Below are 27095 nucleotides of genomic sequence, written 5' to 3'. Positions count from 1 at the left end.
GAATCCACGTCAATTTGCAAAGAAATGTATAGCATTCCAGATACCTAACATATATAAATTATCAGCTGAGGTAATCGGTAATTTGTATGGTCCCAAAACAAAACAAGAAACATTTTCCAGGCTCGTTCCGCCAAGAGAATTAAATCATGGTCCATAATATCACAAAAACTTTTATCCCAAATAGTGAAAATGAATCAGCCTCAATTATAGGAAATGAATCTCACCATATGGTGCAAATGTATCAAATCCATATAAACTGAAACCTATCGATCAAACAAAAACTTCTCTCCATAGTGAACCTGTTCAGGTTGAATATTTCATCTGGCCTACCGTCTAGTTGTCCTGGTGGATTTCACCCCTATATGTCCAGGCAGCATGTATAGTGCTAGTGCTATCAGGGAAGCGTACGAGCGTTAAACAACCATCATCACTAACAAGAAAAAAAATTATGGAAAATTCGTCAAGCTCGTTCGGTGCTCAGATAGTAAATCAAACGATTTCAAGTGTCCTTGTGGAATGGGATCCAGTAGCAGATGCTGACGTGTACAAAGTCGAACAACATCATAAACCCGATATTTGGAGGAGAGTTTACTGGTGCGAACAGTGATAAGCTTATCCATTAGATACACACCGTCATAAATATAGAAGTAAATGCAGTGTAGGAAAATTATGTACATCCATAAATTTTATATAGGTTGGTGCCGAAAATCAGTGAATTCCATGTCCTTGAAGGGGAGATAGAACTTCCAATTTGAGCATGTTTGGGAAGAGACAAATGAATTTTCGATAATATTTTCCAACTTTTTTAACTTCTCCATTTTTACGAAAGGCATAATTTTGGCTTCCATGGCCTGTTAGAATCAGCTCTAATAAATATTCCTGGAGTACCTATCTCAGGACATTTCTACGAATATTTACCTGAGTCTCCGGAAATATCCAACACTGTCATTTAGTCTATTTTATCAATCGTCAATACACATGTCCGTACTTATATAAAACACTGCTACCACCCAATTTCGCTTATAGATGTATATAACCTGTACAAGGACATATAATATTCCGTAAGTGGTTATTTATGATATCAAATCAGTTTTCTTCTTATTTCGTCCTGCACCAAAAAGGGGTTCGAAACCATCGGCCAAAGTTGACCATTTGGATGAAAACTTTTGCTACAAGTTTCGTATTACAGCACTGAAATTCCAATCGGAGGAAGAAAGATATACTACCCTGGCGACATCGGATACAATCAGGGTATGAGTTATAGATCTTAAATTTATTGTGGTTTTTACGTTAAACTTGGAATCAAATTTTCTGAAGATAAATTATGATAATGAACGCAATGGAGAAATGAGCCGGTGAAAAATTGATATTGTTATAGCTTTGATGCGGAAAATTATTTTTTCAAGGATAGAATGGTTGAAATCGTTATTTATGACTAGAGAGGTTGTACGTGTCGAAAGACTGATAAATGGATATTGTGAAGTTTTTAAATTTGAGGCTATTCACCTTGGAATTGCTTAGATAATTTAGAATTAGCTCCAGCACCAAGGTGATCATCTACAAATATGCATTGCAACTCGTCCCATTCTATGCTAATTATCTAAATTAGCTTTGAATTTCAGAGTTATATGGCGAATATGGATACGAGATTAGTTAATAATTTAGCGATATGCAAACATGCTGGGCATAATGATTGCCGAAACTGATCAAGTTACCAAATGATTTCCACGAATATGTATCCGCAATCTAATGCAATAAAACTCATCCCCACCAAATTAACTTTTATAACAAGTGGGAAACCGGTCTCTCAGGTATGAAAGGGGTAGGTGTTTCATATTTCGGTGTGCACTGGATAGCACCTGAAGTGTTCTATGTAGAGCATTCCAGAGCACTATTTCTATCTGCAATAATGATATTTCTATCTGCAATAATGAGCCAAACATTGAAGGCTGGATCAATTCATATTTCTAGGAAGCATTGTTTTTGCGGAGAAGCGACTTCACAGACGGAAAAATGAAGCCTGGGAGAACCAACAAGCCTGTGAGCTAGAAAAGTACAGGGAGCAACCGCACCAGGCGCGGTAGTTTTACCAACAAGTCAGCAGGATGAAGCCTTATACACCTCGATGCTCATTCTGCCGAGACAAAGCGGGAAATCTGATTTCCGACAGAATGGGTATATTGGAGCGATGGGTGGAGTATTTTGATGAGCTACTGAACAACCAGAACATCGGCGAGTTGGAGGTCCCGCCAACTGAAGACGACGGACAAATACTGCCACCACCAAAGTTTAGGAGAAACAGTCCGTGCAATTCATCTGCTAAAAAATCATAAGTCGCCAGAAGCCGATGGAATTACAGCCGAATTGGTTAAATATGGAGGCGACCAGTTACACCAAGTGGCTCATCTACTTCTGCTCAAGGTATGGGACAAGGTATGAGAGGTACGATCCTCTTCAAGTCCACTGAACTACTGGCCTATGCTGACGATATCGACATCATGGGAAGAACCACCCGAGATGTACAAACTGCCTTCATCAAGATCGAGCAGGTAGTGCGAAATCTTAGGCTGCACATCAATAAAGGCAAGACAAAATATATGGTGGCAACGTCAGCACCGAAGACGAATCAACCAACAACATCAAACCGCACTGGTCAAACACGAAGAGGAATAAGGATAGGAGAATACAACTTTGGGACCGTTGATAATTTCTCCTATCTACGGTCAAAAAACACAATCAATAACAGCTACGATGATTAAATCCGCGCACGGTTGTTGTCAGCCAACAGAGCTTATTTCAGCTTACAAAGGCTCTTCCGCACGAAAAGTCTCACCATAGGGTCAAAGCTCTTACTGTACAAGACTATGATCTTGCCAGTGCTTATGTATTCCTCAGAAACTTGTGTTCTTAGTAAGAAAAATTGCGAACTCTTGGCCGCGTTCGAGAAAAGAATCCTCCGAAGAATAATAACTATTTATTTGGAAATATTGTGAATAGTTAAAATAACATAAAGTTAAAGTGTGTTAGCTAACTGGTGACCCCGTTGTACAAGAGTTTGTCTGTGAAGGATCTCGCTTTAATACAATTGCAATGTGAGAAGCTCGTTAGCAGAAAGTGGAAGGAAAAGGTGAATAGCGTGAAAACCTTTTCCTTCGTCGTATAAATTCTCCGCCTCCAGTCAAGTCGGCTCCAGTAAAAAGCAAGCAATTCAACACCTAGTGATATCAGCTCCGCTACAACAATAGCAAATTATACTGCAGCAACAAGAGACAACTTTACAACAACAGCAACAATATTATCAGCAACATCCTAAATTTTTTTAATGTGGAATGCCAAAGAGACAGAACAGGACTATTTTCCTTCTCCTCCCCTAGGTGACCGATCCCCAAGCCAGCTGCTGCATGAAATCAAGCAGTTGTGTAGTGACAAAGTCAGCACTGAGCTGCTACAGGCTTTGTGGTTGCAAAGGGTATCGGAGAGCATACAGGACCACCTGGCATATGCGGATTCAGGCTCTCCGGATACGTTAGCCGTCAGTTCATAACGTCCACGTGAAATCCATGGTTGGTAAGGTCATCTCACGACAACTCAAGCCAGGTAGCTTAGCTACAGCAGATATGGCAGCATTAACAGCTACCGTCTATGAGTTAGCAGAGGCCGTCAGTCAGCACCACATCGCCTCAAAATATACGACCCCTTGAACCCGCGCAACTACCTAGTCGTTACAGGCGCTGAAGTTTCGGTTCTTCCCGTATTCTGGTATCATAATTTAATATAACAATCATTAAAACGTATGGCTACAGGTAGCTAGCCATGAATTTAGGACTCCGACGAACTTTTTTTTGGCGCAGCAGCATACCCATTTTGGGCGCGAATTTTCTGTGCCACTATGGTTTACTATACAGAGCAGGTCCCTCATTGACTCCACAACTTCCCTTAGATCGTCAAGAAAAATCTCACCCTAATCACGCAGCACTCTTTCCGTCGTTTTGGACGACCTTGCAGACGTATTCGTGCACATTTTCAAAAATACCGCAACTTCACTACCTAGCGTAGTCTCTCTGAGCCAGTTAAGCATGATGTTCAGTATCATATCAACACTACTGGTTCCTCGTTAGCTTCCTTCTGGGGGCTTGTTGGGACATTTCCGCACCTGACGCGGATGCTTCTTGTATTTTTCGAGTTCACTAACCTGTTGGTTCTTCCCTTTTATATCTCTGAAGTCACTTCTCCGCTCGATGAAGTTCGTGATAGGTCTCTCGGCATCCCCGTATTCTTTGAGATTGTTGCTGCATTCTTATGTTCCGTTGCTAGCTTACATTCATCTTCAAACCAGTCGTTCCAATTTTTTTTGCGACGGGAACCAAGTATATTTGCGGGCGTGGTAACATTCTTCAGGTGGTTCTAAAGATGATTTGCTGATGCTTCATCTTCACGACCTCTTTTAGCTGCGGTATTCATTTCGCGCTTACGTTTATTTGGTGGTTTTTATGTGAAATATAAAAGCCGACGTATTGCCTTCATACAGGTTCCGTTCGTACTTGGTGGCTTAAATCGTTCGCTTATATTTACCAAGCCGATAACAACAGATTTAAATTTTTCGCTGAGCAGGAAACTTACTCCGAGCACATGGTTTAATGGATGGCCGCTATAATCTACGGTGTAGTGGGTCTTCTCTAGGAAACCGGTCCCTGTCCCTAGGAAACTCTCTGGTCCTTGTCCAGTGTATCTGTTATAACGCTATAACATCAGCTTTAAGTTGGGACAAATCGTTTGTCCCTTCTCATTTTCGGCTCCATCGTTGAGTAATCTATCCAATTCGTTCTTTTTGCATGTAGTGTTGTCAGTCCTACCCAACCCCCAACCAAGATAACCAGTTAATACAACCTCCTCAACCTGCAATTTTTTATTATGAAATGATTCAATAATACTCCCAGCGATCACAACGTGGAGGTGGGGAGAGAGATTGACAATAGCGCTCTTTGTGTTAGTTCACCAGGTATTTTCCAGGTTTTATGCTTCATCGTGAGTACCAATCCACATTTTCGTCCTAGGACCTATACTAATCTTTTACTGCCTACAGTATATTGCCCCAAGGAAAAAGCCGATTTCTCGTTTTTATCTGAAAGGTAAACTGCTTCCCCCACATTACTACATAAGGCCTAATGGGGATGTCGTGGCAAGAGTCTACTGCTCAGCCCAGAGATGTAATCTCACTTCACCGTATGATTAAGGCATTGATCTGGAATACTTAAATTACTCAATTTTAGACAGTTCGCCGTCACTAACAATGATAGTGCCTACTTCATTTGGTTCAGTCACCAAAAACTCAGATCATGTTATTGTTAAACGCTAGAAAAATGACAATGAACATGAGATGAACAACAAACCAGGAAATTAAAAGCTTCGGGTATGAAAAGTTTTATGTATTCCTTATATAAAAATGTTTAATTGGACATTTGTCCCATTAATACCTAGCACGTAATGTATATGCATATATATTATTACGTCAGAATATTCACTTTAGCATGATACTGACATTCAAAGTCATAGAATGTGCACTGAAGCCTGAAGGCTTTGACCTATTATAACTTTGTTAGTAATGGTGCGATTGCCACCAAACTTGGTAAGACCATGCGTTATATTACAGCTTATATTGCTGCAATTTCATGATTTTGAGATCAACTTAAGGGGGTTGTATTATGAACTTTATTGGAAAAGATATCGGCGTGGAGGGTTTTCGGCGCCTAGGCCACTATACGCTTCGTAATTTTTTTTGCAGTTTTTTGGTTGGGTAGGTTCTGAGAATGGGTCCGTGAAAGAAATAAAGTGAAAATGTGAGAAACCTACTTGTAAATTTCTAAAATTCATTGCTACCGAAAGATTAACACCACCTCGGATACGGACTGACTTCACTGTTACGACTTGGGGTGCCCAGATTGCTCACTTTGCCTACATTAAGAAAGAATTTCAGGGAAACCAAACCAACAAGCATTAGCGAAATGAATACTCTTCTCCCTCTGACGACGCAGTGCATCTCTATTCGAGAAAACCTGTTGATAGCTCATGCTAATTCGTTAAATCAGTGTTACGCACTAGCGAAGATTTTCAATATATTGCATGCATGTTATGGGTTTAGTCACCATAACAACGACAGTAAAAGGTTTGTAGAATGCTTACCGTTTTCCTTCCATTGCCTTATCATTGACCCACTCTGCTCGGGCACAGGGTTTGCTAGAAGGCCAGTTGAGTTTCCACGGACCGGCAGCGAACATCTAATCGAATGAACCATATAGTGAACAGCAGTAGAAAGTGCATAATGAATGAAAGGGATCATCATCTGATGGACGCTTACCTTGGCTTGCATATCGCTATTGCGTTTGCTTGCAAGGGAACAGATCGTTGATCTACTCGGCCGTTTCCGCCCCCAGGATGTCGTCTAGCAATGGGAAAAGCTTTCTTACTCACAAATTTGAAACAACCCACCCAAGATTATTGATGAACCCTGGTCCGCCATCAAAAGCGTTTTTAATTCTGACGCGGGTAAAATTGTCGTCCATAACCTAACTGGTGGAAACATGGATGCGGTGAAGTTCCTTTTCTTGTGGATAAAATGGCATGACACCGTTACATACAGATACAAACTAGGTTTGCAAAGCTCAAGCGAAGTAGTCTCGGACGTTAACGATCTTCCTGCCAAACTATTGCTTGCAGCTTCTGCAGTTTATGCAGAGTTGCAATTTTCACTTATACGGAAATACTGGAAATCTTAAATATCAAAAACCTCAATTCATATTATCGGGGTACACTGGCCTGAGATAATATTATGTGAAGAAATTCATTGGTGTACGAGCCAGGAACCCGTTGGTGTGTCGATTAGAAAGTTTCAGTGACAGTGGTTAGCTCATATAATACATTGAGGAAGGGAGGCATTTCCATTGTGAGCTATACAGTGGAGTTGACTATCCCAAGATGGCTAACGAACAGATTTCCCTAGAGCTAGGTGATGCAGAAAATGGGAGTAGCGCAAGCTTCAGAAGCACATTGCTAGCAATAGTCAACTATGGCAGGTGACCTGCTTCGCCTACAATCCCCCATATATGTATGTATATGTTTATAGTAACCATCTTGCAATAGCCTCTCTAATAATATTTTCAAAATGTCTACTATATTTGTAGGTAATTGACAATATCCTCAATTCCAGATTCCAGAGATAATTAACTGAACTTTTAGCTTCATAAAACTTTGTACCATCTTCGACTGCTTTAGTTACTACATTTTTAGTGGTGTTGCATGTTTTTTTTCCAGTGTGGTATCTTGAAACTTTGCAAAAAAAAAAATTTATAATCTAATCTGACTTGATATTAATATTTGGGTGGATATTCACGCGCTCTACCTAGTAGAAGTCGATAGATTAAGAAAAACCTTCTAGCTGCATAGCCGGAAGTTTTTACATAATTACAAGAGACCTAGTATGGCCGGAATGCTGTTAACGCTACTGATGGGATTTTTAACTTTGTATATCCTTACAGCGATGTTTCAAGTTCCTTAAAGCTATGAGAAAATTTTATGAATCAATTTTATTATATAATCTAATTTATTTCGATCCCTAAAGAAATCTGGTATGTACAAATCGACAATATTTCAGGCTACAACACTCCCATCGCTGCCATCAACAATTCAACTTTATCGTGCAATTAGGAAAGGACAACAATTTTTAGTGAAACGACTGATCAATAGTCGAAGAAACCTAGTGGACATCCCTTCTCCAAATGGCTACTATCCTTTGGCAAACGCAATCATTTTCGGTGAAATAGACATAATCGATATTCTGCTCAGTGCTGGTGCCAGTGTCCACACTGGAAACAGAATAAATGGAGCTACTCCCCTACATGTGAGTATGGAATTTTATTTCAATTATGAACAAAATTTTGCAAGCATGGATAACGACAATTAATTAATTAAACTTTCAATCGCTTTTATCAACTTGGGCAAAATAAAAATAATGTATCACGAAATGGTTCGAAATTTAACCTAAATAAAATCCTCTCAATCTGCATAATTTCAGCTCGCTTTCTACTATGGACATATTACAGTTTCTAAAGTGCTAATGAATAAAAACGCGAAATTAAGCGCGGTGGATTGCATAAAATTAACTCCAGCACACTATGCAGTTATCGCAGAACAACAGGATATTCTGAAGTTTGCCATTGAAAATAAATGCGATATGGAGGCAAAGGATATTTGTGGATGGACTTTGCTTCTTAGAGCCGGTAAGATTTGATTCTCAACTATTTTTATAATTCCGAAAATTAAATAGCGTATGCAAGTCTCCAGGCGGTCAAAGGGTAGTATAGGTCCCAGGGCGAAACGTGGATTGGTACCCACGATGGAACATAGAACCTGGGAAACGCCTGCTGAACCAACACCAGCAACTCTACTACCAAACCCTATCTGTACCTTCATGTGATGATCGCTGGGAGTTCTTTCTTTATGAAAAAATGCAGACGGAGAAGGATGAAGGCGAGTCTCCCGCGCCTAAAAATGGGACCAAATGTTGGGTAGGGCTGACAACCCTACACGAAAAACTGATGTTACGAAGCCACGAAAGGAGCCTCGGACAGGATGGATCTTACGAAGACGAACCCGGCAGCGGCAACGGATTAACGATTTCCCCATTTTCTCATGGAACGTGCGCTCCCTGTACAGACCGAATGCTACTGAACAGCTAACCGATACCCTGTCCCAATATAGGGCTGATATAACAGCGTTACAAGAGATGCGATGGACAGGGACCGGTTTCCTGGAGAAGAGCCGCTACACCATGTATTATACCGGTCATCCAGTAAACCGTGTGCTCGGAATAGGTTTCTTAATCAGCCAAAAAATAAAACCTACTGTTATCGGCTTAGAAACTATTAGCGAACGGTTATGCACTCTGCGTTTGCGAGGCAAGTTTAGAAATATAAGCCTCATAAACGTTCACGCCCCTACAGAGCAGACTGCAGAGTCGGAGAAGGATACCGTCTACGAGGCAGTTGAGCGGACCCTCAGGTGAAAGTGAATACTGAAGCCATCTACAACACAGCCCTCCGCGACACATATAAGAGGGAAATGGATGCCGCAATAACCGCAGTCAACAGAAGTCCTGGGGATGAAGCATCAACAAATGATCTTCACAACCACTTGAAGAACGTTATCATTGATACGGCCACAAACGTACTTGAACCCAGCCGCAAAAAAAGTCGGAACGGCTGGTTTGACGATGAATGTAAGCTAGCAACGGATCGGAAGAATGCCGCATACTGAGTAATGTTGCATTCTCAAAGGACGCAGGCACGCGCAAAGACTTATCACGAACTCTGTCGAGCGACTTCACAGACGGAAAAAAGAAGTCTGGGAAAACAAGTCTGTGAACTAGAAAAGTACAGGGAGCAACCGCACCAGGCGCGGAAGTTTTACTAACAAGTCAGCAGGATGAAGCCTTATACACCTCGATGCTCATTTTGCCGAGACAAAGATGGAAATCTGATTTCCGACAGAATGGGCATATTGGAGCGGTGGATTGAATACTTTGATTAGCTACTGAACAACCAGAACATCGGCGAGGTGAAGGTCATGCCAACTGAAGACGACGAACAAATACTACCACCGCCAAGTATAAGAGAAACAGTCCGTGCAATTCATCGGCTTAAAAATCATAAGTTGCCAGGAGCCGATGGAATTACAGCCGAATTAGTTAAATACGGAGGCGACCAGTTACACCAAGTGGTTCATCAACTTGTGCTCAAAGTAAGGGAGAGCGAATCAATGCCTGACCATTGGCAACGAGGCATTATCTGCCTCATATATAAAAAGGGAGATATAATACAGTGCAGCAATTATAGAGGTATCACGTTGCTGAGTACCATCTATAAGATATTCTCCGCTATCTTGCTAGGCCGGATAGCCCCATACGTCCAGAACATCATTGGCCCATACCAAAGAGTCTTCACTCCAGGCAAATCAGCAACAAATCAGATTTTCTCTGTTCGGCAAGCGATGGAAAAACTGTTGGAATATGGACATCAGTTGCACCATCTATTCATCGACTTTGAAGCCGCCTATGATAGCATAGCCAAAGTAAAACTGTACACGGCCATGAGAGAATTCGGTATCCCGACGAAATTAATAAGACTGACAAGGCTGACCCTGACCAATGTGCGAGGCCAGATAAAAGCAGCAGGATCACTCTCAAGACCATTCGACATCAACAACAGTCTACGACAAGGGGATGCCCTATCATGCGTCCTCTTTAACCTGGCCCTCGAGAAAGTGATTCGTGATGCTGAGGTAAATACAAGAGGTACGATCCTCTTTAAGTCCACCCAACTACTGGCTTATGCTGACGATATCGCCATCATGGGAAAAACGACCCGAGACGTACAAACTGCCTTCATCCAGATCGAGCAGGCGGCGATTAGCGCGAGATCTTGGGCTGCATATCAATGAAGGCAAGACAAAGTATATGGTGGCAACGTCAGCATCGAAAACCAACCAACCAACAACATCAAACCGCACTGGTCAAACTGGAAGAATAAGGATAGGAGAATACAACTTTGAGACCGTTGATAATTTCTCCTGTCTAAGGTCGAAAATCACAACCGATAACAACTACGAGGATGAAATACGCGCACGGTCATTGGCAGCCAACAGAACCTATTTCAGCTTACAAAACTGTTCCGCTCGAAACTTCTCACCATAGGGTCAAAGCTCTTACTGTACAAGACAATGATCTTGCCAGTCCTCATGTATTCCTCGGAGACTTGGGTTCTTAGCAAGAAGAATTGCGAACTCTTGGCCGCGTTCGAGAGCAGAATCCTCCGAACAATTCTTGGCCCCCTACATGAAGATGGACGATTCCGTAGCCTACATAACAACGAAATCTATGAGCGATACCATGACCGTCAGGTTGTGGTTAAAATCCGGCTCAATAGGTTATGGTGGGCGGGTCACTTAATCTGTATGGATGAGGATGATCCAGCCCGGAAAGTCTATAAGGGCAATATCTATGGTAGAAAAAGTAGACGAGGCAGACCCTGCCTGAGATGGAGCGATGGCGTAGGTCAGAACGCCAGAGAGCTTTTAGGGATATCGAATTGGTGGACCTCGGCGCAAAACCGGGATGTCTAGAGTTCCTTAATCAAGCAGGCCTAGACCGGATACCGGTTGTTGCGCCGTTGATGATGATGATGCAAGTCTTTTCCTCAATTTGACGAAACAACTTAAGAGTAGATAGTGGAAGCTCCTTCATGAATGCATCGATAGCATTGAACTGATCTTGCGTAATGATCTGCGAAGCGATAACTTGGGGATTTTAACCACATTTGACAATTGAAGAACCGTGTCAAGTAACAAGCGCAATAATGACAGTGACCCCCTTCTTTACTTTAGATAGGTAGACATTTTCTCTCTACGGTCACAATTCACGTATGATAACTTTACGAAAGCAGGCAAGTGTTGGTTGGTCCGTTCAACGCAGAGCTTTTAGGTGGGTGAAGAGCAAATTGCCAAAAGGTGCAATGGGACCTCAATTCAACATGCAGCAGTCAAACCATTGTAAGGAGCAGTTTTGTATCTGTATTAGGCGGCATGTATGGGGATACCGACGACCTACTCAACGAAAACAATAGAATAGAGGTGGGTCTAAATCATTTCTATAGAAAAAAAATTCGACTTGAAATTGAGATGATGCACATTCCCCAATAGAAAACTCAACTATTGAGGGAATACTGAGTTACCTAACCTTTACTCGGGTGTAACGCTGTTGCGTCAGCCCTATATTGGAACAGGGTATCGGCTAGCTGCTTGGTAGCTTCATCTCTGTACAGGGAGCGCACGTTTCATGAGAAAATGCGTAAATTGTTATTCCTTTGTCGTTGCCGGGTTCGTCGTTGTGTTATCCGTCCAGTCCGAAGCTGCTGTTGTGGCTTTGTAACTTCGGTTTTTCGTGTAGAGTTGTCAGCCATACCCAACCCCCAACCTGGAGGACCATTTGGTACAATTTATCCCGTTTTTAGGCGCGGGAGGCTCCCCTTCATCCTTCTCCGTCTGCAGCTTTTCGTTAAGAAAGAGCTCCCAGCCACGTAGAAGTGGAAATAGGGTTGATAGTAGAGCTGTTGGTGTTGGTTTAGCAGACGTTCCCCAGGTTTTATGCTCCATCATGGGTACCAATCCACGTTTCACCCTGGGGTCTATATTACCCTTTGACTCCTTAAGGATATTTCTGTATTTATTATATCCTTTGCTATGCGCGGACTCGAGCTTTTTGAAAAAAGGTGAAAATTCCCAGAATGGTGAATGTTAGGACAAAAAGGTCGGGTTTTACCGCCTTTTCGAGCTAAAAAGGACCGTAAAAACCGTTCGTTTTTTCAAAAAAGCAAAAAAGTCCGCGGATAGCGACACCTCTGTTGAATAATTAAAAATTGACAGACACTTAATATTCCAAAAACTCCAGTCAGGCCCTTGCCGAAACTTTTGAAAAGCACGACTTTTGGGAAAACGCGTTTAAAGATGAATGAAATTAAACACGATTAGCGAAACTTACAATTCAATAGGCTATGCCACTTCCATAGAGCTCTCCTTCCTCTTCTTCAAGACGTTCTCAGCACAAACACATAGGAACACGACCATGCGAAAAAAAGAAAAGAAATTGGTTGGCTAACCTGCGTAAAACAGAAAGTGGCTATGAATGGCGACCCATATCTTGTGAAAGATTATGTTTTGAGTTAAATCCTTTTCAAGGAACTTTTCTAGTAACATATAGATTAGAAATGGCGTAACCAGTCGACCCTCTTAAGTCGGCTAATGGCAAATATTTGGGACCCTACATCTAACAGGCGATGTGTCCTAATGAGTTCAAGGGAGTCTGTTTTTCTCTACGGAGCAGAAGTATGGGCTGACGCTCTTGGCAAGGAGGCATACCGTAAGAGCCTTGCGTAAGTACAGAGACGCGAGCTTTGCGGCTAGCGTCTGCGTATCACATCGTGCCTGAACCGCCATGATGGTAGTCGCGGTTCTTGCTAAGGAGACTGACTATTTCTTTGCCCATCTTCTAAATGGGCATAGAAGCTTTCAGTCTTCCTGCACAAGATTGGAAAGCCACAATCTCCTGATTGTATGTTTTGCACACGCCATCACACTTTTCTTCTTTTGTAAGGTGGGATGGTGTTCGTCAACTCTATTTCGTCAGAGGAGATCTTTCTCTAAAGAACATTGTCAAGGAGATGCTGAGCAAAGCTGATATGTGGAGTCGTGTTGCACATTACGTTTAGGCGCTTCTCGTTGCAAAGAAGATAGGCCTCAACCGGTGAAGGGACTGGATGGTAAAGGCTTCCTTGAACTAACAGCTCCCTTCCTCCTCTCCCCTCCCGTTGATAAAAGGAATTCCCCGATTTGAAGATTCCGCAAGGCGCGATAGCACGAGGGCTAGCCCGAAGTAACGTTGCAAACGCTTCCAGGAGAGCTGTTGGGAGGTGTTAAGTTGGTAGTCTAAAGGCGTACCGCTGCGGAATTCTCTCTCGGTGTAGGCGTTTTGTCAGGGAAGTAAACAAAATTAGAACGGGGCTGCGCGGCTGGGGCAACCACTGCATTTAGTTCAAACGCGGAATAGCCAATCTAAATTAGGCGATTCCATCTCTGGCTAGATAAGTTCTTCTGCTTCAAAAGTCCTGCTGGAAATGGAAACAGGAGTTCGCTGCATATCAGCGTTATTACCATCTTCTTACTGCCTTTGAAATTCTCAGAATCTGTGGTAAAATGGCCCACAATTTTCATTTGTTTCAGTTGAGTGCTCTCTCATCTGCAGCTACTTAGCGCATCGACTTTTTTAATACATGATTCTATTTTCGCGTACTAGACAGCAGCCAGGTTATAATGAAAAACTATTCACCAATAATGAAAGAAACCAAAATCCGCTTTAAAAAAAACACCTTGATTCAAAAAAAATAAAAAAAAAATTTATTTGTAAAGAAAATAAGTTTCCACCCTAACTAACATTTACATTTTCACAATTGAAGATATACGTTCGTTATTTACAACTATAGAAACCTTCCAATATTATCGACTTCAACATCAGCACTAGAAAGCGCCCTGACGTCATTGATTAGCGCCTTATTCCTCAAATTAATATCGTTTGATAATAAAAGAGGCCGCAATTTCTTTTCCTTTAATTGTAAGCAGCAATTTAAGATACCATCATCTGCGAATTTCACAGGTATAATTTCTCGTAAGGAGTCTACAACAGTCTGGCCTCGAATGGATTTATCGCGATTTTCCAACTTTTCATTCAAGTATTTCACGGCACGCATTGCTAGGGTTGATATGGATCTATCTTTTTGTCCTTTCAATTTATCAAGTTCTTCTATCACAACATAAGGTACGTAGAGGATAATGGCGGTATTATTCTGGATTGGTCGTTCTAATAAATCCTTGATGAAGGTCAAGTGTTGAAGAAAGATATTTGTGTCGGGAATAACATAAATGCTGCTCGGGTTTAGCGCCTCCCTATCAGATTGGGCTTCTTTTGTCACTCGGTGGTATGTCGATTTTAAATTGATTTCATTTGAAAACACATTGGAAACACCATCTTTAATTTTGTGGATTAGAGTCATCATCATGTTATTTGGGAACGAGGACGTTTCAGTGTCATTTGTAGTTGGTGGTATAATCGTTGAAAATTCGTCTTCTTCCACGTCCATTTTTTCAACTGGAGGCAGAGTTTCCACACGTTTTTGTAATGATTTTCGAGCGCGATGTAAATGTTCGCTTTTTAAGGTCTTCTTAGGTGTTTTCTTGTTAATGACTTTTTCACTTCTCGCAGATTTATCTGAGAATTCATCGATAATATTACCAAGTTCACTTTTTGGAGAAGCTTTATTTGTTTTGCCTTTGGTATCACTTTCTTCGTTATTTGACTTTCGTTTCCGAGTCTTTAGTTCTGTATTTGTGGGCTGTGTTATGTCCTTCAGAGTATGTTGAGATTTGTCATCAGGATCCGAACCTACGAGAATTATTTCGAAAAAGTTATTATTTCAAAATAGATATTGATTTTAAAATTCTAATTAATATGTATATATGTAGCTGTACTGTAGTTGAAATCTTCCACAAAGTGAAAATAACAGAATGTTGATCCTCCATTCACCTATTATATGATTGCATACCTTTTTCATATTATATTTACTTATTTCGGCTCTGTTTCATATATTCAAGCACATCTTCAATATATGCAGTTACCATTAATGCTTATATGGTGGATAGAACCTCAACCAAGCATACGCACCATCGTCCATAGTTCCGAACCTGTAGTATTTTACCACTACCTTAAAGGTGTTCGCAACATGAATATGGAAGCGTTGGATTGGAACCCTCCAAGTGGTAAGAAATAGCAGACTTCGGATTCGGATTCGGGTCGCGGACGAAGCGCGAATTTTGAAGATCTCACCAAATTCATAACGGAGAAATCTGCGGAAGCCATGCTTTTCAACTCGATGGAAAATTTGCATTCACCTTGGGGGAAAGTGGAAGTTCGAATACAGCCGGCTCGCGGTACTATTGCCAAAATCGTAAGTGGAAGAGGACGACTCGGCGGAAGGAAGTTTCAATGACTAAGGAGGGGAGACTACAGGCTGAATCCCGCCTGTCAGAACTTTCTTCACCCTTACCAGGGAAGCTGGTGAAAATGGAGCCAAGGTGAAGCTCCTTGGGACTGAGGATATGGACCTGGCGGCCCCACCAAGTTCGGTAATGTCCAGAGAAATCAGATGCAAGGAAGTAATCTTCGACGTAAGTGCAACCCCGATGGGACCCACACTCGGCCAAAGTGAGGATAAACTAGTAACCAAGATAAAACCCACACTGCAGGCAACAGAAAATTCTGTCAGCGGCAAGAAACGTAAGACTAACAAATCTGTGGTGGGCACAGTGCATGCAGTGATGGAATTCCCGTATGGTGACTCACACTGATGAATGACCAACAGAGTGAATACTAGTTGTTAGTAACTTCTCCTAGACATTTCATGGAAAAAGCGGAAAAAAGGGAAGCCATGGACGTCAAACACCATAAAACTGTTAGAAACAACTATGCTGAGACAGTTGTTCCCAGGACCTAGTTGCAGCTATCTTACAATACCAGTTTAATTACAAGAGAATATTTGCTTTTGCGTGCTTAGCCTATGATTCTGACCCAAGAACTAAAGGATCTCGTAGCGTATGCAGAATCAAGTGGTGCGTGCCTACATTCGTGAGACCAAGAAGAAATGACGTAACAATTTGTACTTAAAAATTGATTACCAAGGACTCCGTTGGCGATAGTAGATAAATTAAAAACCCGTAAATCGCACACTTAGGAGAGGCTTGATCTATCTCCCAGAGCAAACGAGGTAAATCGGTTTCTTGGTAAAACCAAGAACTGTAAAAAATCAGGAAATGAACCAGACGACTTCTGGATCGTGATTGTAAAAGCAATAAAAATGAAAACTGGTTAAACGGTTATCACCAACGAAAAAGTGAGAACTGTCATACTGTCCTTTGAGCACTTCAAAATCTATCCAGCGATGCTAAAGAGCGATCTTTAAGAAATATTTTTCTTGGATGTCTTGCTACGTGCTTACCTCTTGGCAGAAGGTTAAGATAACTTTAATACCAGAGTCCGAGAAAGATAACTAATCAAACCCAAAAAACTTTAGATAAATCAAACTTTCTGGAGAGACTCATAGAGTGTCAGATTCGCAAGAAGACGCTAAGGTCACATTCGCTAAATAAAAACCAAATGGAAAGTTCCATGAGTCTGCTCTTCATTTTTTGATTTCAAAGATAAAGGATGCAACTCTGAAAGGTAAGAGTAAGGGCGTTTGACAGTACGCCTTTTCAAAAACTTTATGACGCCACAAAGAGCACATGATGTCGATGATACTTTAATTAACTAGATCTTGCTAAGTTAACCCTGAACTGGGTGTTAATCGCTACCTGATAACAGAACCAAAGAAAGATTGCCCCCAAGGAGATATGCTATCACCATTTCTGTGGAGTATGTTGACTTCAAGCGATTTCACAGACGGAAAAAGGAAGCCTGGGAGAACCAACAAGTCTGTGAACTGAAAAAGTACAGGGAGCAACCGCACCAGGCGCGCAAGTTTTATCAACAACTCAGCAGGATGAACCCTTATACACCACGATGCTCATCCTGCCGAGACAAAGAGGGAAATTTGATTTCTGATAGAATGGGCATATTGGAGCGATGGGTTGAGTACTTTGATGAGTTACTGAACAACCAGAACATCGGCGGGTTGGAGGTCCCGCCAACTGAAGACAACGGACAAATACTGCCACCACCTAGTATAGGAGAAACAGTCCGTGCAATTCATCTGCTTAAAAATCATAAGTCGCCAGGAGCCGATGGAATTACAGCCGAATTAGATAAAAATGGAGGCGACCAGTTACACCAAGTGGTTCATCAACTTGTGCTCAAGGTATGGAACAGCGACAGCCTGACGGTTGGCAACGAGGCATTATCTGCCTCATACATAAAAAGGGAGATATCACACAATGCAGCAATTATAGAGGTATCACGGTGCTGAGCACCATCTATAAGATATGCTCCGCTAGATAGCCCCTACGCCAAGAACATCATTGGGCCATACCAAAGAGGCTTCACTTCAGGCAAAGCAGCAACAGATCAGATTTTCTCTCTGCGGCAAGCGATGGAAAAACTGTTGGAATATGGACAACAGTTGCACCATCTATTCATCGACTTTAAAGCCGCCTATAATAGCATAGCCAGGGTAAAACTGTACACGGGCATGAGAGATTTTGGTATCCCAACAAAATTGATAAGACCGACTAGGCTGGCCCTGACCAATGTGCGAAGTCAGATAAAAGCAGCAGGATCACTCTCAAGACCATTCAACATCATCTTCGACAAGGGGATGCCCTATCATGCGTCCTCTTTAACCTGGCCCTCGAGAAGGTTATCCGTGATGCTGAGGTAAATGCAAGAGGTACGATCCTCTTTAAATCCACCAAACTACTGGCCTATGCTAACGATATCCACATCATGGGAAGAACCACCCGAGACGTACAAACTGCCATCATCCAGATCGAGCAGGCGGCGCGAGATCTTGGGTTACACATCAATGAAAGCAAAACAAAATATATGGTGGCAACGTCAGCACCGGAAATCAACCAACCAACATCAAATCGCACTGGTCAAACGGGAAGAATAAAGATAGGAGAATAAAACTTTGGGACCGTTGATAATTTCTCCTATATAGAGTCGAAAATCACCACCGATAACAACTACGACAACAGAACCTATTTCAGCTTACAAAATTGTTCCGCTCGAAACTTTTCACCATAGGGTCAAAGCTCTTACTGTACAAGACAATGATCTTGCCAGTCCTCATGTATTCCTCGGAGACTTGGGTTCTTAGCAAGAAGAATTGCGAACTTTTGGCCGCGTTCGAGAGAAGAATCCTCCGAACAATTTTTGGCCCCCTACATATCGATGAACGATTCCATAGCCTACATAACGACGAAATCTATGAGCGATACCATGACCGTCAGGTTGTGGATAAAATCCGGTTCAATATGTTACGGTGGCTGGGTCACTTAATCCGTATGGATGAGGACGATCCAGCCTGGAAAGTCTATAAGGGCAATATCTGTGGTAGAAAAAGAAGAGGAGGCAGACTCTGCCTGAGATGGAGCGATGGCGTAGGTCAGGACGCCACACAGCTTTTAGGGATATCGAATTGGTGGACCTCGGCACAAAACCGGGATGTCTGGAGTTCCTTATTAAGGTTGGCCTAGACTGAATACCGGTTGATGATGATGAAAGGGCTCATATGTTGAATATGAGCCCATCTACGAATATGGAATATATTCGACAGGATGTGGAGGCGCAAGTTGATTAGCGAGGGTTAGTCCGGGCTCCGCACGAGAGTGATAGAATTCACCACGGGGTGAAACTGACCCGACTGAGTGGCTCGCATACCTGTCGGTGAAAGTCATGGAGCTGGCGTAGAAACCGTAGAAGTAAAAATGTAGAAAGTGAAAAAGAGTTTAATACAGTTTCCCCAGGATGAGCGGCATCTTGCCCACCACCAGCAGCATTCGTTTTTGGAGGATTAACGCAGGAAACAGATATTCACTGCCAGTCTCCGCCACCCACTAGAGTTTTGGACAGCAACAATAGCGATTGTGCTCTACGTACGGTGGTGAATCCAACGTCAGTTGTGCCAAAGCAACAACAAATTCATAAGCAGAAACAACAACATCAGGAAGTTAAGTCATTCAAGGGACTTGTAGATTTCCGCACACTAATAAGGATTTCGAGGCACTCGGAGCGCTAATACAAGATTTGGTCTACGATACCACAACCGGTTTTTAGGCAATTCACAACAGCAACAAGATCGGCAGACAATTGTAACGCAACAACAGCAGCTCCAGGAGCGGCAAGCATCGTCGACATCGTGTAAGTTTTCAGTGTGTGCATCTGGCCGTGCATGATATGAGAAGTGGCGTTGCATGCATCGTTTCGTTGCCGACAGCAGTGGCAGATTCCCGTAGGTTATTTGTGTATGGAGAAAATACTGTTGTGCAGCGCTTCTCATTGCGCAAGTAATAAGTTAAATTAGATTCGTTATTTATTTTAAATATTTGATCATTTTTAAATATTTGATTATTTAAATTTTCCTCTGTTGCTCCTTTGGTTCTCCTGGTTTTCGATCCGCTGTCGCCAATGGGACTCGAGTAATTCCACTCCCGGTGTAAATTCCGCTTTGGTGGTTGAATTTTTCGTTCGTTGTGGGGATCAGACAACTCTTCAGTGTCTCCAGGTAATACGTTTATTTTCGCAAATGTCAATTAATAACCGCGCGGCAAACGCCTCCGACACATCCACACTCCCCGTGGCCGCAGTGGCGATACGAGTGTCACCGTTTTGACGACGTAGCCCAGAGGCCTGGTTCCGGCAGAGTTGGAGGAACAGTTCGCGCTCGCTGGCATCACCGTTGATGCCACAAAATTTAATCACGTGCTCGTCGGCCTGGACGAGGATTGGATTGGACTCGTCGCCGATGTTCTGGAGGAGTGTTCCTACTAAAGGGCACCCTCGTCAAGCAACTGTCTGTAGCTTTCCTGACTCACTTTCTGACGGAGCTCACCTCAAGCTCTCGTTCCCCGAGCCAACTGCTGTGCGGAATGAAGCAGTTGATCGGGGATAAGATTGGTGTTGAGTTTCTGAAGTCGCTGTGATTGCAGCGACTTCCGGAAAGCATTTAGGCCATCTTCACTTGTGCGAACTCCGGATGGTTGGAGGTGTTAGCAAGCACTGCTGACAAAATCCACGAGGTGAACGCGCCAAATTGCTGAGTTTAAGCAGACGGTGGCAACCCTCGCGGCTACCCTCTCCAAACTAGCGGCAACGGTTGGAGCTTTGCGTTCGGGTGGTAGGTCCCGAACTCGTTCTCGGTCCGCCTACCGAAATGGTCATGCATCGGGATCCTCAACACGTCCTGCAATTTGCTGGTACCACCGTATCACAAACTGATTCTGCATCAACTTACAACTAGCGGCGGCAAATTCTTTCACCATATAGACTTACGGCTATAGACAAGTGGACGCAAGTCTGAGGCTTTGACGTACGTTCTCATGGCGAATATCAATAGTCCCATCTGAGCACTATGGGTCGCTAGTGGATCTGCAGAATTGGTCCTTTATAGATCCCGTAACTTTGCTCAGGTCTCCAGGAAAACTTGCCACCTGCTCTACTGTCAGTTTTTTGATCATTTTTGAAGAGGTAACCGAACCCCGCATTCGTGCGCTCCTTCAAAAATACAGCAGCATAACTATCGAAAATAGTATCCGCACTACTGGGTCTCATAACTTCTCAAAGAAATGTTCATTAACACCCGCTGTTGCTAAGAAAGAATTTGACACACTTTTAAAGCAGGGTATGTGCAGACCATCAAATAGCTGCTGGTCTTCTCCACGGAACATGGTCCCAAAGTCCAACGGCGAATGGGCGACCACGTGGTGATTACAGACGTCTGAATGTTCAAACCATTCCAGACCGCAATCCTACCCCACTCATCCACGATTTGCGCACAATCTCGCTAACTGCCGTGTTTTCATGATCTTGCCAAGGCGTCCCATCGAATCCCTGTAGTTCCAGACGATATTCTGAAAGTGGCAATATGCACACCCTTCGGGTTTTTCGACTTCACACGGATGCCTTTGGTCTGTGCAATGCGGCGCAAACTTTTCAGAGGTTCATCCACTCTGTCTTCCGAAACCTTAACTTTTGTTTCGTGTACTTGGATGACGTTTTGGTCGCCTCTTCCAGTGAGTTTGGGCATTTGGAACATCATCTAGAGTGCATTTTGCAACGTTTCCTTCAGGCCGGTCTTGTACTTAACGTTCAAGACTGCAAATTCCTTCAAAAGCAGGTGAAGTTTTTTGGCCACATGATTTCCCCTGAGGGAATCCAAGCGGATCCAGACAAGGTTCAGGCTCTGATGGCCTTCTCACAACCTAAGACGGCCAAGGATTTGCGAAGATTTTTGGGCATGTTAAACTTCTATCGTCGTTTCTTGCCCAAAGCCGCACAACATCAAGCGATCCTCGATGCCTACTTGTCTGGAGCCAAGACTAAAAACTCACGCGTAATGGCGTAGTCTACAGAGGCCGTTCACGCTTTTCAGCTAGCCAAACGACAGCTGGCTGACGCTATATTACTGCCATTTCCTCAAACAAATGCAACCCAAGATGTATTCATCGATGCCTCAGACATCGCGGTAGGTGCTGCCTTGTCACGCGTTTCAGAGGTTAAAATCCCTACCACGCTCGCCGAGGCACAGAAGGATGACGCCATGCTCCAGAGCGTCAGGGACAACTCTAAATACAAATTTCGAAAGTTTCCCCTTTTCGGCTCAACTTACGAAATAGTCTGCGCCACCTCTGAAAAGGGGCCTAGGCCATATATTCCGGCCGCTTTTCACGAGGAAATATTCTATGCAGCACACGATCTTACGCATCCAGGCATTCGGATAACGAGTCGGCTTGTCACTGATATTGTTGGCCATCAATGAATAAAGATGTTAACTCCTGAGCCAGACAGTGCATCCCATGCCCGAAGTGTAAAGTCACTAAGCACGTACAGAAGGAGGTAGGCTCATTTCCTTCGTCTACAAAGCGTTTTCACACGGTCCATATCGACATTATTGGTCCCTTGCGAGATTCGCATGATGAATCATCGATAGGTTCACGCGGTGGTCTGAAGCAATACCTTTGACCGACATTTCCGCACAATCGTGCCTCGAGGTACTTTGTCGTGAATGTATCTCACGCTTTGGAGTTCCGGCCGAAGCCATTACTGACAAGGGAATGCAGTTCAGGTCTATTCTGCTCTTGGAGCTGGGCAAACTCCTGGCTTCAAACGGACGACCGCGTACCACCCGCAATCCAATGGTAGGTTGGAACCCTGGCATAGGACACTGAAGGCCGCTATAATGGCACCATGACTCCTCGTGGTCGCAAGTACTGCCTTTCGTTTCATTTGGCCTACGTACAGTCCATTGTGGAGAGTTTGGTGCCAGTTCCGCCGAGCTGGTATACGGGGAGAATTTGAGAATCCCCAGAGATACTGTGTTCGATACCAGGGCGACCTTTCCACCAATGGGTGTTTGCGTTTGCTCCGGGACATTCTTCGACGGGCGGACCAGGAGTCGGCTTCGACGCTGAAGCATGGTATCAGCTGGGGGTGTGGAGCTCCAAAGCTAATCCAGTAGACGAATGTTCCAAGGCCTTTTTAAGTCGATCAGACCCGAGTGTCCATAGAGAATCATCTGAAGTGACTTCGGCCACGAAGCCATCTGGTAACATGGGAACTGAGTTCATATGTCTCAGGAGGATTCGTAGGGCCCCAGTGGTGTTGCGTTTATAACTCGGGTGCCGTAGTTCGGTAGAGACCAAAAACCAAATGTTGATGTAGTGAATGTCAAAACAAAACGAAATTAACGTTATTTTGAAAAAGAGGGCTACCAAATATTAGACTGTTGAGTGGATTAGCAAGACGCCCTCCCACTTTCAGAATTGGTAGTAGATTTAGGCATTAGCTTCATATTCACTTACTTTTCATTACGTTTTCCGATGTAGACAATAAGTCGCACAGCACTGTCGAGCTGAGCAGGGAAAATCCTTTTTTGTATGTTGTTCTGCAACGTTCCGCCAAAGGTGTTGCACCGTCAGATGGGCAAGCCGTCCTCTCACTGTTAGGTATTCTTGAAGTAGAAGCGACAACTCTCAATGCAGATGGTTCATTCAATAGATTCACTTTCGTAGCGGGGGCAGCGTTCCTTGCCCTGATCAGCCGTTCCTGCACAGACCTCCTCGGACGACCAGATAAGTTCCATCTTCCATCAGCCATCAGGCTCGTCGACGCTATACCGCTGGACTTCGCAGATTGTATGATTTCCTTGCTCTTAATTTGCGTTTGCTTCTGGGTGTCGGCTAGCACTTTCCGTAGTCTGGACATACGATCTTGGGCAGGTGTCCTCACAATTGATTTGCTTGTGGACGAGACGCCCAATTTGGGCCAGGAGTGATCGTTTACGTTGAAATTGGAGGCCATTTTAGGATAAAGCCTCGTATTTGTTGATATTTGCAGAACAAAGGCGAATGCAGGTCTGTCTATCGTCTTTCATCTATACACGGAATAAGTAAACAATGTAATATGGAACTCTTAACTATAAACAACTGAATATTTTTCAACAAAAAAGCAGCAAGAATGTAAGTAAACATAACTGCTATGTGAAACGTCAATTTGACATCAGAGTCAGCTGTTCTAACCGCTGTATTGAAAGCCTCCGGGCAAAGGCAAGTATAGGTCTTTTCAACAGTGAGAAAAACATTTATATACGAGAATACAAATACGGCCTTCTCGACCTTTTTATATTATGCACATATCAAGCTTATTTAGACAACGTTGGAAAATATATTAGTTAGGCAAATGGTTCTTCGCTTCTCCAACAGCGATTTGGAATTTTATAAAAATTAAGATATTCCCAGTCTTCATGAAAGCCTATTTTGGTCTTGTGTTTGTCTCCCTGCTTTGAGCTTATCACTTGCACAACGTTAAGTGTGATAATGGTGAAACTGAAACACAATCTGACTGTGTGGATGCCTTATACTCCACCAAGGAGTGTACAGGAAATACTATACGGTTTGTTGCGGTATTACATTCCACGTATCCTGTTCGCAACTTGCCTGCGACCAACCATTTTAAAACGGTGCAGAAGTGTTCGATGGGGTTTAGATCAGGAAATTTTGGAAGTCAGTCAGTTTTATTCCACACTCCTCGGTTATCCTGTGTGCTTTGGTTTACCGTCTTTTTGAAGGGCAATGCCTGAAGAATTAACGCTTTGATATTGCATGGTGTCAAACAAAGGCTCATGTAGAATTTTAATATTACAGTCTGTGGCGCCACGGAAACAAGCATCGGTTCCATGTGAGATTTTCGCTTGCAATTCAATTCAATTGTAGCGATCCTAGGAGTTAGACGCGTATCCTTTTGCTATGCTTACAACGTTCTTTGTAACACCGTTCTCTGTTTTCGAGAGATTATTATTAATTACTAACTAGTCAATAGATACTCTTAAACAAAAGGACTAATTTCTCTTTTATTATAAACTTTGAACTAAAGTAGTGACCCCGAAAAAAGTTTGGAGGTGGAGGAGCATCACAAGTGTCTCCTATTTACTGCTCGGTTGAGTACAGGCCACACAGTCGGATTGTGCTGCAGTTTCACTATCATCACGCTTAATGCTGTGCACGCGATAAGCTCACAGCCTCGAGCAAACACAAGACGAACACAGACACCGATGACAGCTGGGATTGGAACCCAGAGCAGCGTGATTGGAAGGCTAACGCTCTACCTCCTCAACCATGGCATGAGTAAAGGCCGTAATTCACCGTTATTTCCGCCGGAAGAGCCCACAATGCGCCCGGTCGCCAATTGAACTGAAAACACCATCTACTTTCCTCCAAGTCAAGTGGCATCATTAGTTCATAAGGGGAAATGGATGTCGCAATAACCGGAGCTAACAGATGTCCTGAAGAATGTTATCATTGATACAGACATTATCATACTTGGCGCTAGCCGGAAGAAAAGTCGAAACGGCTGGTTCGACTATGAATGTAAGCTAGCAACGGAACAGAAGAATGCCGCATATCAAGTAATTTTGTATTCTTAAAGAACACAGGCACGCGCAGAGACATATCACCACATCCGCCGAGCCGAGAAGTGCCTTCACGGACGGAAAAGGAAGCTTGAGAGAACCAACAAGTCTGTGGCTAAATATGGAGGTGAACAATTACACCAAGCGGTTCACCAACGGATGCTCATAGTATGGGACAGCGAATCAATACCTGACGACTGGCAATGTTGCATTATCTACGCTATACATAAAAAGGGGGATATCACGCAGTGCAGCAATTATAGAGGTATCACTTTGCTAAGTACCATCTATAAGATATTCTCTGCTATCTTGCTCGGTCGGATAGCCCCATACGCCCAGAACATCATTGGTCCATACCAAAGAGGCTTCACTCCAGATAAATCAGCAACAGATCAGATGTTTCGGTGTGCCATAAGCGATGGGAAAACTGCTGGAATGTGGACATCACTTGCACCATTTTTTCATCGAATTTAAAGCCGCCTATGATAGCATAGCCAGGGTAAAACTGTACACGGTCATGATAGAATTCGGTATTCCTACAAAATTAATAAGACTGACTAGGCTGATCCTGACCAATGTGCGAGGTCAGATAAAAGCAGCAGGATCACTCTCGAGACCATTCGACATCAACTACGGTCTAAGACTAAGGGCTGCCCTATCATGCGTCCTCTTTGACCTGGCCCTGGAGAAACTTATCCGTGATGCTGAGAGGTAAGATCCTCTCCAAGTCCACCCAACTGCTGGCCTATGCTGACGATATCGTCATCATGGGAAGAACAACTCGAGATCTACAGTTTACCTTAAACCAGATCGAGCAAGCGGCGATTGGCGCGAGATCTTGGGCTGCACATTAATGAAGGCAAGACGAAGCACATGGTGGCAACGTCAGCATCAAAACCGAAAGAACGAACCACATCGGACCGCACTGGTCAAACGAAAACAATAAAGATAGGAGACTACAATTTTGAGACCGTTGAAAATTTCTCTTATCTAGGTTCGCAAATCACAACCGATAACAGCTATGACGATGAAATTCGCGTACGGTTGTTGGCTACTAATAGAGCCTGTTTCAGCTTACAAAAACTGTTTCGCTCGAAACGTCTCACCATAGGGTCAAAGCTCTTACAGCGAACTCTTGGCCGCGTTCGAAAGAAGAATCCTCCGAAGAATTTTGGGCCCTCTACATGAGGATGGACGATTCCGTAACCTACATAACAACGAAATCTATGAGCGATCCCATGACCGTCAGTTTCTGAAAAAAATCCGGCTCAATAAGTTACTGTGGGCGGGTCACTTAATCCGTATGGATGAGGATGATCCAGCCCGGAAAGTCTATAAGGGCAATATCTCTGGTTGAAAAAGAAGACGAGGCAGACCCTACCTGAGATGGAGCGATGGCGTAGGTCAGGAGGCCAGACAGCTTTTAGGGATATCAAATTAGTGGACCTCGGCGTAAAACCGGGGCGTCTGGACTTCCTTATTAAAGAAGGCCTAGACCGGATATCGGTTGTTACACCGTTGATGATGTGAATGATGCTCAAAAATAAAATTTCTTTTTTGATATTGGTTTCGTTTCTATTTTCCCTTTTATTATAATAATATACTTTTAATGTGTTTTTGCAGTGTCAATGGGTTGCAGTTTGCCTATCATAAAACTTCTGGTGAGTAGTGGAGCCAACAAAGGTGCCGTCGATAAATGTGGACTGACTTGTCTAGAAATCGCAGAAGCAATGAAAAATGAAGAAATTGTAAATTATTTCCGTATGAAATAATAATCCTTTTTTGAATACAATTGCATTAATAAATGAATAATGAAAATAA

General features: G+C 43.1%; 2 protein-coding genes across 3 annotated transcripts; one reads left to right on the top strand and one right to left on the bottom strand.

Annotated features, from left to right (window-relative positions):
* Window positions 1–377: 377 nt before the first annotated feature.
* On the top strand, window positions 378–27095 carry LOC119652962 (fibronectin type 3 and ankyrin repeat domains protein 1). Its single transcript, XM_038057358.1, has 5 exons — window positions 378–594; window positions 1122–1251; window positions 7649–7894; window positions 8069–8273; window positions 26898–27095. The coding sequence occupies exons 1-5, from the start codon at window positions 449–451 to the stop codon at window positions 27044–27046; spliced, it is 876 nt and encodes a 291-aa protein (XP_037913286.1). The 5' UTR covers window positions 378–448; the 3' UTR covers window positions 27047–27095.
* Window positions 13976–23858, bottom strand: LOC119652960 (transcriptional protein SWT1). Of its 2 annotated transcripts, XM_038057357.1 has the most exons (3): window positions 23802–23858; window positions 23170–23741; window positions 13976–15040 (listed from the first exon to the last, which is right to left on the bottom strand). In XM_038057357.1, exons 2-3 carry the CDS (start codon window positions 23666–23668, stop codon window positions 14079–14081), a joined length of 1461 nt encoding a protein of 486 aa, XP_037913285.1. In that variant the 5' UTR covers window positions 23669–23741; window positions 23802–23858; the 3' UTR covers window positions 13976–14078. The 2 variants fall into 2 exon arrangements, with proteins under 2 accessions (XP_037913285.1, XP_037913284.1); XM_038057356.1 differs by having other exon boundaries at window positions 23170–23848.

This window comes from Hermetia illucens, chromosome 3 (genome assembly GCF_905115235.1).
Source record: "Hermetia illucens chromosome 3, iHerIll2.2.curated.20191125, whole genome shotgun sequence".
NCBI lineage: Eukaryota > Metazoa > Arthropoda > Insecta > Diptera > Stratiomyidae > Hermetia > Hermetia illucens.
Note: the sequence above shows the minus strand (reverse complement) of the source record. Positions and strands in the feature narration are given on the sequence as shown.